At 43.9% G+C, this 16,537-nt stretch overlaps 1 protein-coding gene across 1 annotated transcript; it reads left to right on the top strand.

Annotated features, from left to right (window-relative positions):
- Nucleotides 1–11: 11 nt before the first annotated feature.
- Nucleotides 12–15,337, top strand: Vps52 (vacuolar protein sorting 52). Its single transcript, XM_077632150.1, has 18 exons — nt 12–179; nt 382–460; nt 557–609; nt 705–780; nt 904–971; nt 1,047–1,160; nt 1,252–1,313; nt 1,784–1,934; nt 2,675–2,908; nt 3,322–3,379; nt 4,399–4,532; nt 7,592–7,747; nt 8,859–8,977; nt 9,832–9,955; nt 10,058–10,261; nt 10,649–10,826; nt 12,321–12,439; nt 12,883–15,337. The coding sequence occupies exons 1-18, from the start codon at nt 153–155 to the stop codon at nt 13,027–13,029; spliced, it is 2,103 nt and encodes a 700-aa protein (XP_077488276.1). The 5' UTR covers nt 12–152; the 3' UTR covers nt 13,030–15,337.
- The last annotated feature ends 1,200 nt before the right edge of the window (nt 15,338–16,537 follow it).

Raw genomic sequence — 16,537 nt, forward strand, 5'->3', positions numbered from 1 at the left:
TGTTACGGGGCTGTCTCAAGCCATTCTGATTCAGCCTTCTCAGCTGCTGCTGTTTGAGTGAGCTCTCCCAAGCATCACGATGATTGCCGAAAGTCGTGCACTTTTGTGACCAATGCTTCAAATTCTCGCTGTTATAAACATCTTGAGACAAAATGGACAGTCTTAAACAGCCTATTGAGGTACACCTGTGTTTTATACTCTGTGACAGCCCTGACAACCTCTCACGACATCCGACTGAAATGAGTTTCGGTTGCTCTCGTCATCCCCTGCGCTTGTTTTCCGTTTTTAGTGGTCTACGGGAAATGTTTCGCGGAGTTATGCTGCATAGACACTCATCGCAGCGCAGAGTTTTCGACAAATTATCTTCTTGCATGCCTACAGGAAGGAAATGGTGACGCTGGTCACATCTTGGAGACCAACCCCTTCGAGTTGGACGACCCAACGTTCGACGAAGTCGATGGTAAACAAACTTTGTTCGGCGTTGCATGTTTTATAGTTGTGCTTTGTGGTCGTTGTAGTTCGTAACAGCTTGACTGTCATTTATTGATTCCACTAGTGCACATACAAGAAAACCTGGAGGATGAGTTTATCCAAGAGGCCTTGCAGTCGGTGTGTACTCCTTCGCTCACATCATATATCGTGCCGTCTGTGGAGGCACCTCTTAAAACCAGCGATGGTACCCCTTTTTTTTATTTGAAACGCAGGGCATGGACCTGAGGCAGTATTCACTTCAGGTCGAAAAGGACCTCAAGGAAGTCGAGAATGCCTCCATTCAGGATTGTATCCTTTTCCTTTCTCCTCGATCAGTGCGGAACGGCTCAGCCGATTCGGTCTGATCTTTTGAGTAACGTAGTGCACCTTGAGCTTATGTGCAGTACGCATCCCCTTAACCTGGTTTCACAGATATCAAAGAGAGCGTAAATATTGCGAGCCTTCACAACCAAATTGCTGCCTGCGATCAAATACTTGAGGTTTGACTTTGTCTTTTTCCCCTCGAAGACTTATAGTTGTTTCTGCACGTATCGCTTATTCAACAACTTTTTCAGCGTATGGAGAATATGCTCAAAACGTTCCAGGAAGATTTGGGCAGCATTAGCCATGAAATATTGACTCTTCAACAGCAATCAGTGTCAATGAACCTGCGTTTAAAGAACAGACAGGTAAGCATATTTAACGATACAAGAGCTTAACCATATTAATCGAACATTTCTGTTTTCGATGGTCAGTTATGAAATTTTCTGACACTTTCAGGCTGTTCGTGGTGAACTCAGTCAGTTTGTTGATGACATCATTGTGCCTGAAAGCATGATACTGTGAGTGCCATTCGCTTTCCTGCTGAATTTTAACATTCTCTAGTTTGCTTTAACGGGATTTCAACTTTTGAACAGCCATTTTGGGGAATTTGTATTATTTGGCTCCGTCAGTGAAACCAGAGATGCAAACATTTTTGTGGCAAGTAGGCTCTCTGCTGGCTTTGGATTGACATTTCAAAGTGAGGTATTGACAAGGAATGAACGATGAAACAAATTCTGAGAGGTTTCTTTCTGTAAAGATTAAATAGTCAAATTCAGTGAACCGGAAAAACTTCAGTGAAGTGTGCAAGCTTCCATATTGTCATTTAAAGCGGTACTCTTACATTGCAGTGTTTTTTCGCCCACTGTTTTTCGAAATTACTAAATGTGATTTAAGGTCACTAGAACTGCTGAAATTGATGGCAAGAATACACCCCCTGTTGTCGTGGTGCCTCCTGTACTGGCAACATTTTTGTTCTGTCATTTCTCAGGAACATTCTTGAGACCTCTGTGACAGAAAAAGAGTTTCTGGAGCAGCTCTATGTCTTGGACCACAAGATCTCCTTTGTCAAAGAGCAGTCCTTCAAGGATTCCAGGTCATGCCAGGATGTGAGAGATATATTGGAAAAGCTCAAGCTGAAGGTTAGGAGCCTTTTATCATTGGTAGTTTTGTGTGTCATGCCCCACGAGAGTTCCTTGTATCAGATGCGTTGTTTTGAAGTTTATAAGCCCAGTGACGAAAGGTGCACATGTTACCAGGAGCGCTGTGAGCCACCCACAGCTACACAGTCTGTCCTGAATTTAAAAGAGCAGTAATTAGAACAAGTAACTTGTATCACGCGGCTCACTACTATCAAGTTTGTACTAGGCTGCTAAGCAAACTGAGACTGTTTTGCAGACCTTTCCACGAGTTGTATCAATAGATCAAATTGCTGGCAGCACTCCTGACAGACGTTGTGCTGCGAACCTGTCAGAGGGTTGCGTTATGACTGAGCAGCTTTGGGTTGAAAGCTAAGAGTCATAAAATTTGCTGTATAAAAAAGGCTACAGAGTTTTTGATGACATAAAAGTTAATAAATTTTTGCTGCCCAAGGCCACATCCTAGCTGGGGGATGCAGATAAATTTCAGTCGCATAGCTTCTTTCTTTGAAGTGCACCAGTTTCTCGGCAAACATAGCACTATTACATTTCACCTCCGTTCAAACCAAGCCACCGTAGTGGGGTATCAAAGTTATCGACCTTGCATAGCAGCCAAGCACCGCATTTGCTAACCTGCAGTGATAAATCTCAACGGGATAATCGAGCTGATGATGTTCCTCTGTACTGCCTCTCTGTAGTGATGTTAAAAAATATTGTTTTCTGCATTTTTCTTTCATGCTCAGGCAATAGGTAAAATCCGGGAATACTTGCTTCAGAAGGTGTACCTGTTTCGCAAGCCCATGACCAACTACCAAGTACCCCAGAATGCCATGCTGAAGCACAAGTTCTTCTACCAATTTCTCATGACTCATGAGAGAGAAGTTGCTCGAGAGATTCGGGATGAATATGTAGACACAATGGGCAAGATTCTCTTCTCCTACTTCAAGGCCTATACCAACCGGTTGATGAAGCTTCAGGTGACTGGCTGCATCAATGTTCATTCGTTCCAGCAATGAAGTGAACTTTTTGATGGCAGGTAGATGGCAAGAAACACTAAAGCAACAGGCAGTTGGCTAGGTTATCCAGAACAATATTTTATCTTATAACTAACCATCAAAAGGTGTTTACAAAGGAATAACACTGTGTAGTTTGTGCTCGGCCTACTGTTCCGTGAAAATATATGCGTAGTTTCTTCTGAAATTTTTTTCTTAATAGCATTGTTATCAGCTGTATGAATTTGCTTCTGCATCACCAAGTACCTTTTTTTGTTATGCACAGCTCTAGACAAGTGAACTCAGTTGATTTGCTTGTGAAATGTGGAAGAACTGGCACAATGTAATTTTTTTAAGAGGTGTTAACATTTTTTCCACTTTTCTTTTTATCTTTTTAGTATGAAGAAGTTCCTGAGAAGGATGACCTGATGGGCGTGGAAGACACAACAAAGAGGAATATCCTTTTGCATTAATGTGCACCAATGCCTTTTCGATGTTTTAATCACCATGTGACCTGAATCTTTGTGTGAAGTAATAGTCAACAGCACATATTATATCTCCTAACTTTTGCCACATGATGATGCTATACCTTTGTCATTGTGTTCATCAGGTGTTGTTTGGTGATTATGAAGGTATTTCGCAATTTGTGTCAGGCATTTATGTTATTATGTTCGCTAAAGTGACTTGTGTATCAAGCCATTGATTTTCTTTTCTATAGGGCAGAGCAGCACATAAAAAAATTATGGGACATTTGGAAAAAAAAAACAACTCTTGAATGTTCCTTCCCAGTCACTCAGTACACTTATGTACCTGCATATCTCATTACGCGCTCTCTGCTTTCTGTGTAACTTCAGTGTAAATAACAATGCGCAAAAGAAATGTAGCATGGCAGCAACATGTGCACTTTTCTAACAGGAATAATAGCGAGTGACTGCACCACAGTGTGACAGGGGGAGCTTCTGCACTGCCACTCATGACACAGGCATAACTCTTTCCTTACAGGGCAGTAGCCCCGTATATAATATAGCATTGCTTCCACTCTGCCAGGCTACTCGGCTACTTGGGTAGCTAGTGCTGCCAGAACTTCTATAGGTTCAGTTGAGATAGCATTTCTTATGGGTAAACAGTGCGAAAGACGAAGACCCTTAAGAAATGGATCACCAACTCGCCCGTTTGGCCATAGTGAGATAGCATCACCGACCCACCGTTTTAGTTTCAGCTTAGAGAGGCAGAGTGGCCATGTAGCACATGTTTCACATTTTTTTACAATGCCTGCATTTAAAGTGTAGGCTGTGGAAAGCTTGCCAAGCTTCTTACCAGTAATTGCATTTTGGATGAGCTACCGTGGACGTAGCCTTTGTGTCTTATGTCTCTGTTTATTTTAGGTTTGTTTGATATAAGGCAATGTTTGAAACATGTCTACTCAATAAATGTAGGTTGGAGGTAGCTTTTATCGCCCTTGACCACGCCATAACGCCTGTTCAGCCCCAAGCCGTCGCTCAAGAACAGGTCCACTGTGTTTACGGTGGGCACCCGTAACAGTGTTCTCACCACCGACTTGGAGAGTCCTATCATCGTGCCTCATGCTGCCCAAAAGAACGACGTGCGGGTGAGCTCTCCGCTTATTATTCTGCTGCGTTGTGATTTTTTTTCCCCGAATAGGTGACGTCTCTCATATTTACAATGTCAATTGGATGCCTTTTGCAATTTCTTTGGGGCCAGTGGAGAAATTCTCTTCTTTGCCTTGTGGAGGCTCTGTTCGGTGCAGCATTACTATTCCTGAAGCTCCAAGTATGATTAGTAGTGAACTTTTCTTTTCTTTGCCTCTGCCCAAACATGACAGCTTATGTACAGTGAGCAACATTCTCAAAGTATGCATAATATTGTGAGGATATTTAGTTCTAGAAGAGGCAGATGCAGCACTTTTTGCGAGTAGAGATTTTTGTTCTCCTGTGGAAGTGTGTTAAGTTGTAGCCTTTTCTGTGCAATCTGTAGTTGCCACATCTGCCTAATCGTCTCTTATTCTTTCAATATTGCCAGTGATGTCACATTCACATAGTCCATCCTGTATGAAGTAATGGTAGCCCTTGTACCTGCTTTTGTAAATTGGCAACAGGAATTAATAGTATCGTCATAGTAGCAAACGGTATGAGTTTTGCACAGAGTAACAAGTCGTATTTCAAAGGCCTCAGCAGCTGCTGCCAATGCTTTTCTGCTATTTGAAAAATTTTTATATGAGGTGTTTCAGTGCAACGCTCATGCTGACCATCACAGCTTTTTGTGGACCCTTCATTCTTCTGTCAGTGTATTCAGGTTACTTTCTGTGTGACTTGGCGCATACTGAAGTGTATAGCAGTGTAAGGGATGTTTTGGATAGGTGCTTCCCCAAGGTTTGTGAGATTCAGACACTTAAGGGGTATTCACACGGGGGATGGAATCCCTCCCGAACTGACGGCGGCTGCGTACACATCACGCCTTCGAGAGTGCTCGCGGCGACGCAGTTTCCGGTTTTGGTCCGGCGGCCGCCGCCGACGGGGGAGGGGACCGTTCGCTCGGCCGCTGCGTTCAGTCCCCGCGTCCCCGGGAGATTAGGCGGCACTTGGCAGGGCGCGCGTTGGGGTCGCTGTGAGTGGCGATCCGCTGTCGACGGAGCTGTATTACTTCTTGCCGTGGATTTTGCGCACGTTGGACGAAGAGGAATGCGTGCACTAATAAAAACATTTTTGAAGTCCAATATTTATGAACTGGTTAGAGCAAGATGCGTTTTGTGGCATACGTCGTCTTTGTGTTTGTCTGCATCTTCTCAGAGTTTCTTCCCTTCTATCTTTCACGCATCTCTTTTTTTTCGTCTAATTTTTTCCCCCTCGACTGTCGGCATTTTCCCTCCTCAGATCAGCACAGCCCCGCTCCTTGAGCATGGTAAACCCAGATGACGGCTTTTGTTGTAAAAAAAAAATAATAATAATAATCCGGTGTCTGATGCGTTCCAGCATCCACAAGAAAACTTCATGCGGCACACGAAGCAGTTTCTGGTATTCGTCCGGGTCATCTTCACGGAGCGTGTTATACAGACTGTGCTGCACACCAAGGGACTTTTCTTGCATCCATGGCTTCACCCAGCACCGCCGCTTTTTCTTGAAAAGATCGTCGTCATCCTCGGTTTCAAGTAGAGCCGCCAACAACACGTACTTGCGCCTTTTTGCGACGTCCATTTCCTGCTCTGGATCCTCTAGCGCCAGAAAGTTCGACGTGTATTCAGCTCCGGTGCTGGGAGCTGTCTGTTTGTTTCCCTTTTTCGGTTTCTTTTCCCTCTTATCTCCCTTCAATCTTTATTATTTTATTTTAGCCTTCGCTGTCTTCAAAGAACAGCAAAACCGGCCGCCCGGCCCTTTCTTTAACCCCTCCCACGCCGCCCGGCCGCTTCGCGCGTCTAGATCCCCCGCGGCGGCTCCCCGCTGCCCGTGTGAATACTAAATTTGGGAGCGGGGGAGGGGTTTGGCCGGCCGGTGACGTAGCTCGCCTCGTCTCCCCGTCCCTCCGCGCCGAGGTCCCCCGTGTGAATACCGCTTTATAGGCAAGTATATTGTGTTATACCAGGTGTCCCAGCTAACTTGAGCCAAGGGTTAAAAAATAAATTATTAGAGACAGGCGAGTGAAACCAGTTGCATATTGGTATAACAGCGATCTTGCGCACCACAGGCAATTTTTTGTTTCACAATTAATTAATCGTTTCAGTAAATTTAATTATCTAAATTAAAAAATATTGACTTTAGACAACAAATTGCATTTCAAGAGTTGTAGAGCACTTTCAGAAACCCTCATTCCATCATTTACGATAAGGAAACCCTCACACATGTCTTTTTTTCCCAGCTCCAAAGAAAGCCCACGAAATACAGAAAAAAAAACACGTTACTAACGCATTCGCGCGCCATGATCGTGCTGCTCTCAAACGTGGTTTGAGCAAACGAAATCACCTGCAGCCTTGACTCGACGGCCCTGCAACAGCGGCAGGCCGATATGTTGGCGGTTGTTTCTCGTCTGCGTCAGCCATCAGCCAGTTAGCACACATGACTGTGCGAGTTGCCAGCGCCAACATATCGGCCTGCCGCTGCTGCGGGCCCGCCAAGTCAAGGCTGCAGGTGATTTCGTTTGCTCAAACCACGCTTGAGAGCAGCACGATCGTGGCACGGGAATGCGTTAATCACGTGGTTCATTTATGTATTTCGCGGGCTTTCTTTGGAGCTGGTGGAATGAGGGTTTCTGAAGGTGCTCTACAACTCTTCAAATGCAATTTGTTGTCTAAGGTCAATATTTTTAAATTTAGAAAATAAACTATTAATTAATTTTAAAACAAAAAATTGCCTGTGGTGAGCAAGATGACTGTCACCAATATGCAACTGGTTTCTCTCGCCTGTCTCTAATAATTTATTTTTTAACCGTTGGCTCGTTAGCTGGGACATCCGGTATATGGGGCCCCAGAAACGTCAACGATAACTTTGTAACTGTAGTATGTGTGCTTTACTTTTCATTGCATCATGAGCTTAACAGACCTGTTGTGCTTTATCCTTTTCAACTTCTGCCTGTGCCATTCCTTTGATTTAAAATAAACTTAAGGCATTAGCTTTCACCTACAGATATAGAATGACTGCCCCCTTTTTTTTTTCCCAGTACCCGTTTGAAAGCCTATTCAGAAGCCAGCAGTATGCACTGCTGGACAATGCCTGCCGCGAGTACCTCTTTGTCACAGAATTCTTCATGGTGTCAGGGGCTGCTGCCCAGGACCTGTTCAACTCGATCATGAATAGGACACTGACCATGTTTGTGGTGAGACCTTCTGTCACCTTTCATTTCCACTTGTGTGCATCCAATCCCCTGATGTGGCTAGCAAGTGCATAAAAGCATCATTAAATGCAAGCTTTTCTTGTTTGCAGCACATTGAATTTCTCCTTTGCTGTTGGATAGGAATCCTTGCTGTTAAGTTTCTTTTGTCTTTTGTTTGTGCTTGCAGTATATTTTTGGTCTTCTTTAAATTTACGCTGTACAAGGATGTTTCATCCCATATGTGAAAGATCTACAAAGCAGTGAAGGCATTGCTTTTAAGTTCTTAAAGCAGCGAAATTGCAATTAGTGACAGTGGTTCCTAACGAAGTGCATATTCAGTGCTGTAGCAGGTGCCAACAAATTGCATTGACCTTTTAATGCACTTCAGTGCATTTTGCCTCAATTTAGCTGTACCTATGCTGCCGAAGGCTGCATTTTATGTAAGGACGCTAGTTTGCCTGTCACACAGGTGCTGCAAAGACCTTAGAGAATCAGGTTCTTCTGTTAAAAGACGCACGGTGCATATCTACTTGACACAAGTTTCGCACCTTTGCCAAAAAGGGCCTTGGAGGCGAGGGTGGCTGTCCAAGACCTCTGAAACTCAATGGAGTGGCCTTTGAGAAGCTGCGATCGCAGCATTGTCCAGCATAGGAAACTGAAAGCAAGAAAAAGAATATTTACGTAGCTAAAGACCTTGGAAAACATCTTAAAAATATGAACAAAGTTCGTCTGGGTCTAGCTTTTGGACATGTCGTTATTATTATGCTACGATCTCAAGACAGTAAAATTGCAGCAGCAACACCAAGTGCCCATGGTGGCCAGGGCAATGAAGAAAGCCTGCTTCTGCTGACGAGAGGAGCTATCAGCAATATTTTCGTGAAGGAAGTATGGTGAAATAAATTTCTGAGCCTGATTGATAAGCACATGAGGCTGCTTTTTCCACAATTCTGTTCTCCTGTTGCAGCAATGTAATGCGGACCTCGAATTTTCCTCTTGGGTCTCTGTCAGGAGGGTAGCTGTTGCTCTTCAATAAGAACGGGTTTTAAGGGCTTTTGTAATACAACCATGGGTGGAAAAGCTCTTTGAACTTGCATGCTTTCTGGTTTACTTTCAGAAACACGTGGAGTTGTATGTGCAAGACTGCTACGATTCCATAGCGTTGTTCCTCTGCATTCACATTATACATCGGTTTCAATTGCTGATGCATGAACGATCTGTGCCCGCATTGGACAGGCAAGTAATTTGGGTATAGTTGCTTAAATGTCCCGTATACTGTGAAGGTAAATATGAGATGCCCAGCTAAGCTTGTAGGCTTCTCATTATGATGAACTGCTTGCTAGGTGCTTCCTGTAAGGTGTAGAGAGGATGAGTGATGAAGCTTCGATCTTTGGCAACTGATTTTTCAGCTTCGTTATTTATAAGTAATTTGTGTGGTAGTTGAAAACCTTTGACAGCAAGCAACACATGGTTAGAAATTCAGTGCGCTTGCTAGATGTTTAAAAAGTAAATGTAACTTGTTGGCAAATTTAACAAGTAACAAGTTATAGCATAACTTATAATTTTCACTTACTTTCAAGGCCTGCTTTCTGAGTTTCGGGTTTGTTACCAACATGGGTGATGGAATTCTAATGCGTGCTTCTTGATTTATGTTTACTGTGAGAAGTTTTTGATATCGCAGCTGGGTAAGATCTTGTGTACTGACTGAGGTGTTGTCAAAGGAGCGCATTTATTTTCACTAGTCCTTTGCAAACTGTTTTGCATACTGCAAATTAAATTCTGCTTAATTTTTGTCTCAGTCACTGGCTGAGAAGGACGTAGAGTGTAAAATGCAGCTGTGGGTAAACCTGCACAATGAAAATGGGATGAAAGACATATATTAAGTTTTAGCAGTTTTATCCTCAGCATCAGTGAACGAACTAGCCCACCAGAACGTTCTACTTAAGTATAAAATGAAAAAGTTAAGCTGTGAGACTTCTCTGCAAGTTTATTTTTAGGCTTAATGGATAACTGGTGTGACCTGTTAGTGTAATTGAAGCAAAAATCTCCTACCAGGTATAATTCTTGTTTTCCTTCCTGCAAAAATATAGGTACTGGGAATCTCTGCTTCAGCATCTCTATCCACGGTTCGAATACATTCTCAAGCTTAACATTCAAAGTATTAAGGATTGCGATCCGCAGAAGCTGGGCAGCATCGACATGAGACCACATTACGTTAGTATCTGCCATGTTTGTGCAGTCTTGGCTGTGCACTTGGCACTCTTAACTGGTAAGCTTGGTAACAGTTTATTGAAAGGGTTTTTCTTGTTTCTTCAGATCACAAGGAGATACGCCGAGTTCTCGGCTGCCATTGTCAGCATCAATGAAAACTTCCCCAGTGAGCGTGTAGCTGCGTTGCTAGCTTCGCTTCAAGGTGAAGTGGAAAACTTCATTCTCAAGATGGCTGCCGAGTTTCAAGGAAGAAAGGAGCAACTCATTTTTCTGATCAACAACTACGACATGATGTTGAGTGTGTTGTTGGTGAGCGTGATTTTTCTTGCTTTGGACGCAAGCAGCATATGCATTGGCTGGGGATACTTGGAAAAAACTCCCGCCTTGCAGTTGGCATTTGCAGCACAATTTCTGTTGTTTCTTTCGAAGAGGTTTCTGTTAAAAGCTGAGCATCTGCGTTACCAGTATATCCGAGGCTACGTATTTGTGACCGAATGTACAAGACCCGCTGTTCTCTTTTTAAGCCACATTTACCCAAACTGGCATTGCTGTTGTGGTAGTTTGTTGTTCCAGTTTTTATTTGGGATGTGAGCTACATCATAGCTAAGAAAAGTACTCCGAGAGTGTTAGCCCTGCTCTAGGGCTAAGGTGACAGCAGACAGTCGTACGGCACAGAGCATTCGCAACCTCGTGCAGGAGAGAACGAAGGAGGACTCGAAGGAGACAGAGAGCTTCAAGGAGCTGCTGCAGGCACGCACGCAGGAGTACGTGGAGGAGGTCCTGGCTCCCCACTTTGGCGGCATGATCAGCTTCGTCAAGGAGTGCGAGCTGCTCCAGGAGAGGGGACAGGCTGACCAGATGCAGAAGGAAGAGAGTGAGCATGCAACGTCTTTCCCTTGTGCCTTTAAGAGCTGTGACAGCTCAAGGGTGCCCCCCAGGAACTGCGGCACTGTTTTGAGCTCACTGCTGGCACCAGCCTGATGGCATTAAAAGGACTGACAGCTGACCAAAGCGCGAGATTATGGTCGAACTGAAAACACCTCGCCTCATGTTGGCTCTGTCGGGCATTTTAAGCCAAAGGTCGCCACGAACATGTCTAGTTCACAGATTATGTGACTGCATGCAGTGGCTTTCGGCCCATTCGTGCTTTCTGTAGAGGTTTTCTAAAAGCAACTCCTTCCGGGTCATTATTATGAATTTCAGACTGCTGTTAGCACTTGCCTACAAGCATGCATACTTGTGCAGTCCAGGCAGTTTTGACTCGTTTATATAAATTAAAGTGTGTACTTTATGTTATGTGTTAGGCCCGTGAGATGGTGCCACTGCATCCGAGACTGTATATACTCTACTAAATAAAGCATACTGGTCCTCCCAGCCCTCAGCAAAGGGCATCTGCTCACTGATGCTCAGTGGCCTGTTGGGAAGCTTTAAGATGTAGCGTCGAGCTGAAGGGTTCCAGTTGTAGTGAGCTGGGTATAACCTGGTTGCATTCTCATGAATGAAACACTTTTGGGAGAACAAATTGCAAGAAACCTTCCATAAGTACTTGTGTTCCTGAAACTGAAACTCTCTTATGTCTAGTTGTGCCTTGACTTTTGGTCGCCTGCTCATATAAACACTACCACTAGGGAAGCTATTTTATTTTCAATAAATGGCACTGGTGTGCATAGGGCTTCACCATACTGTGGGTCCCTGTGCACCGCATTGGTTTCAGGGCAACTCCAGTGCGAGTTTATCAAAGATGCCATTAGACATGTGTATTGGATGTTTAAATCAACAAGAGTAGTAATGCATCAATGCAAGGGCCAGACATAAAGCTTCTTTTTGACTGTAGGTACATTTGTAGTGATATCTGTTGCAGTGCGAGCCGCCACGGTGGCTCAATGGTTATGGCGCTCGGCTGCTGACCCGAAAGACGCAGGTTCGATCCCGGCCGTGACGGGCAAATTTCGATGGAGGGGAATTTCTAGAGGCCCGTGTGCTGTGCGATGTTAGTGCACATTAAAGAACCCCAGGTGGTCGAAATTTCCGGAGCCTTTCACTACGGCGTCCCTTATAGCCTGAGTCGCTTTGGGACTTTGAACCCCCGTAAACCAAACCATTTATTGCAGTGCAAGGAAGAGCATTTTTCTGTTTTCCCGTACTGTTCTAAAGCCAAGGAAAGCTTCACAGCTGAACCCTTGGTACATGAATGTAAACATATTGTTGATGTTGGGAGCAAAAGTTGCCAGCATGGAACTGTGTAGCAATATAAATGTTTGATGAGGTCCTTCAGAAATGGTTGAGAGCAAGTATTATTCATTGATGAGCACCTCTTTCCGAGTCTATTTGACCTCCTCCAACCCTTCATTTCTTTTTTTTTTTCCAGAAAAAGTTGTCATGCTTATACGCTCATTCAACTCGGGGTGGAAGAAGTCCATTGACGACATCAACCAAGACATCATGCAAACCTTTACAAACTTCAAAAATGGCACAAACATCTTGCAGGTGCGTAACGTGCCTTGCCATCAGCTACTCCTAGTGCATAAGGCATTGTGCTGCAGGTGAAGATGTGTTTGTGACTTTTGATAACTGTGTTAGTGATAAAGGGGCTTGTACTTATCTGCTTGGTTGCCCGAGAGAAAAAAAAAAAGTGTCCAGAGTTCACATGTGTACAATTACCAACTGTTTATCAAACTGGGACGCATGCTGAACTACAACTGGTTCCTGAGAGCAAAAAGGCCAAAAGGGGAACTTTAACCACTCCCAAGAGTATGCAGAAAATTTATTTTGGTTGCTGTGAGCTTTGTCCTCTTTACAATAAGGTCTTTGTGTGCTCTATTCTACCTATGGCGGTGTAGGTACCGTGTAAATAAGCGATATCCAGACACCACTGTGTCCCCCGAGGATTAGGATCTTACAATTGCAGTGCTTTTGCTTCGACCATGCAGGCAGCCCTGATGCAGCTAATCCAGTACTACCACCGGTTCCAAAAGGTGTTGAGCCAGACCCCCTTCAAGCAGCTCACGGTTCGCTCAGAACTGCTCAACATCCACCACCTCATGGTAGAGGTGAAAAAATATAAGCCAAATTTCTGAGCAAGTCGAAAAACATGGGCGACTGGACCATTAGTGTACATAGGTCATCGCACAGTGTGCATTAGCAAGGTCTGGTTACAAAGACAGCCGCTTTTTTTCACAAGCCAGAATTGAAGGGCAGTGACCATTCCACAGTGTAAAGCAGTACAGTAGACATTTATGGGAAAGTATTAAATTATTGTTAACCAAATAAACTATTGTGCATTATTACCTCGCAGCCATCGGCAATATTCACTCTGAATTAGAGTATCAAAATGTTCTTGGAAAACAGTGTTGTTTCTTCGGGAAAGTCATTTTCTTCTATATTGCATTCTTTTTCTGCTTTATGATGCTTTACTATGATGTGATATCCTGGACTAATTCCCAGTACAGCTGCTTTGTGGTGCAAGCAAATTTTAGTGCATTCTGCTCAGATAGTCACTAGATTGCAGAATCTAGCCTACATGTGGCAGAATCTGTAAAAGCTGAGCCAAAAAAAAAGTAAAATCTGCAATATTGTTCGCAACTAATCAAATGCGCACTTAAGTTGTCTAATTGGCACGAAGTTCAAATAAGGCACGGCTTAGCTTTTTTTAATGATATTTGCAAAAATGGCCCTCTCCAACACTGCACAGCATGCTGCTGCCACCATTGGTCTGCATGAGCAGGAAGGTTTAGCGCGGTTACGCAGTCCATTTGTGTTACGGCATTCATATGACCTCCAAGATTAGGCAATGTGGCAAAGTGAGGCAGGTTTAGCAAACCCTACCTTGATGCCCGATCTCCGAGGTTGTGCACATAGCTCTCGCCCTTCTCATTTACCGAAATGTCACACTAGCTTATTCACTGTCCTGATCAGTAGTAAAAGGTAATTTTCCTAAGAGTATGGCATGACGGTTATGGAGTAAGTATACTACGTGTTGCATGACCCTCAGTGGTGATTAGTATAGTCACTTGACAGCTATAGCTTCAGCTCCACAAGTTACAGTAGTGTCTCCGACAGTGCTTCGCTGTCTCACATTCTTACAAGTAACAAATACATTAAAAAGCAGCACACTGGCAGCAAAATAAGAAGCACACCAATCATATTTTTGAATATTAAACACGCGCCCCCAAAATTAGTGGCTTTTTATATGCGAAAGCTACACCCTGGTCTACGAAGTACACCATAGTGAAGGACCCCAGATTGATTTATATCACCTGGAATTCTTTAGCATTAGCTGTAATTTCAGCACACAAACATGTTTTGCATTTTTGCTTGCACTGCAATCTGGTTGCCACAACCCCGCAGACACTACTCTGCAACAGAATGTCATATCCGCAGAGATACAGCTGCAGATCACTTGGCGAATGCATCTTGTAACATGTACCTATATGTACAGCTAGAAGCAATACGAGAGGGAACACAGGAGCGCTTGGCCTCCACACTTCAAACAAAAAGCGCTACCACCGACAAACGACGAGAATCAGCAGCGCCAAAGGATTGCAGGAAAGAGCAGCCGGCCATGCCTACTTTAAATGCGCCTTTACCGCCGATTCTCGTTGCCTGTCAGTAGCAGCACTTTGTGAAGCACAGAGGCCACGCGTTCCCGGGTTCCCTCTCATATTGCTTCTAGCTGTACAGGTCTTCTGGGTAACATTCACAAGCTTATTACATCAAATGTGCCTTCAAGCAGTGCTCTCAGCATGGAATCCATGCAAAGTGACAATGCAAGACAAAGGATTACACAAATCCTTTTATTAAAGTAACAAGAGAAGACTCAGTTGACTTGGACACAATACAAATTATAATTAAAGCATCTTGAGCTAGCTGTTAGTAAAACAAGACCACATCTCACAAATGAAACGCAAAAAAATTTAATCTCTCACTCAGCCACAATGTGTGTGCATAGTATAATGTCCAAGACTGCAACTTTGTTCTGGCATTCCCTAGGCGCAAAACATACACAAGGCTCTTGTCATGGCGAGAACTCGGGAAAAATGATATGGATAGATACCGTTATCCTGAGTGTCAACGCCACAAACTCAAGGAAGCAAGACATACTGCGTGGAACCTCCTCAGCACAAACTTGCAGAGGTTGACAAGGGTCTGTTGCATGACCAGCTCTGAATGGCAGTTGACAGGCATTTTCAAAGACCGATCCCACCATAACAATCTTGAGGTTCACCAACAGTAACTGGTACTCATTTAAATAACTTCCAACATGCACTGCTTTACACAGTGTGGTACATAAATCATTGGGTCAAGCATTGTTTCAGACCCTGACAAATTTGTGTGAATGAAGTCACAACACAAGCTAGTAAAGGTGAAAATACACTGCACAATTCTAAAAAAAAAAAAAGTTCTATGTACATATTCCCCCAATGCAGCACCTCTCACCACTGAACTACTACGCCCCCCTTGTTCAGTCGTTTGAACAACCGCACAGTGGTAGATATCAATGAGAACAGGGTGCCTTGTCAGACGGCATCACCAGGCAGTTGCCCCAACAGACCAGCCAGCATGGTGCAGTCAGCCGGGAATTGCAGTATTCATATTATGCAGAGTTGGCACCACCTGACCTTGTTTATAGCCTTTTCTGTGCCCAGTTTTGAAAGAGGACTAGCCAAAGTCTCCTGGTTAAGCATTTAACAGTAAGGAGGCTTGTAAGCAATTCTAATTGCACAGGGAGGATGTGGTACGAGAACTACATGAATGGAAAGGCTTCAGCCCTCCACTACGAAGGCTTCAGCCCTCCACTACGGCACGTTTTTCCTTTCTTCTTTCACTCCCTCTTTTATCCCTTCCCTTATGGCGGTCCAACGATATACGAGACAGATACTGCGCCATTTCCTTTCTTTCCAAGAGACAACAACAAAGGCTTCAGGAAAAAAAGTTCGATTCCTTCAGAATCCCTGTATTTTACGCAATGACAAGCGATTTTGCTGCATTGTCATGCTGCACTCAAGCCCTTCTTTCAGGAACCCTGAATTACAACTGACTCGCTCGAATCGGTCGCAGACCACCACATTGTGATGTGGCATGGAAGAAGCAGCATTCTTAAAGGGACACTGAGGAGAACTCTATCAATTTTTTTTGTTAGCAAAATCTGATAGTTCGGCATTTCATGGCTTTGTTGCCGCTTGTCCGGACGCAAAAGATGCATTTATTTCAAAGAAATTTGGATTCAAAGTTGAAAAAGTTTTTCCCACTGCTCTGATTCAAACTCAGGGAACTCTTATGACGTCACAGAACGGAGTGACGTGAAACGTCACGTAAACGCAGACTCCGTGATTTCTGATGGCTAGCGGTGCGGTGCGCAACCTTCCTTTGCCAGCCTCAGAGATTCGTGGATTTCCATGAAGTAAGGAAAGTTCCGCTAAGGTGGCACCTCTTGTCCTAGGAAGTCATCACACTTATACTTGCAAGATTGGCCTGTGGCGGCGATACCTGTATTTTGGTTCTTGCTATTTTCTACATTGTGATCAGGAGCTGCTATTCTATCGATAGAAGCCAACTTCAATTTCTCCTCAGTGTTCCTTTTAGGAA

The sequence above is a fragment of the Amblyomma americanum genome, chromosome 7 (genome assembly GCF_052857255.1).
Source record: "Amblyomma americanum isolate KBUSLIRL-KWMA chromosome 7, ASM5285725v1, whole genome shotgun sequence".
NCBI lineage: Eukaryota > Metazoa > Arthropoda > Arachnida > Ixodida > Ixodidae > Amblyomma > Amblyomma americanum.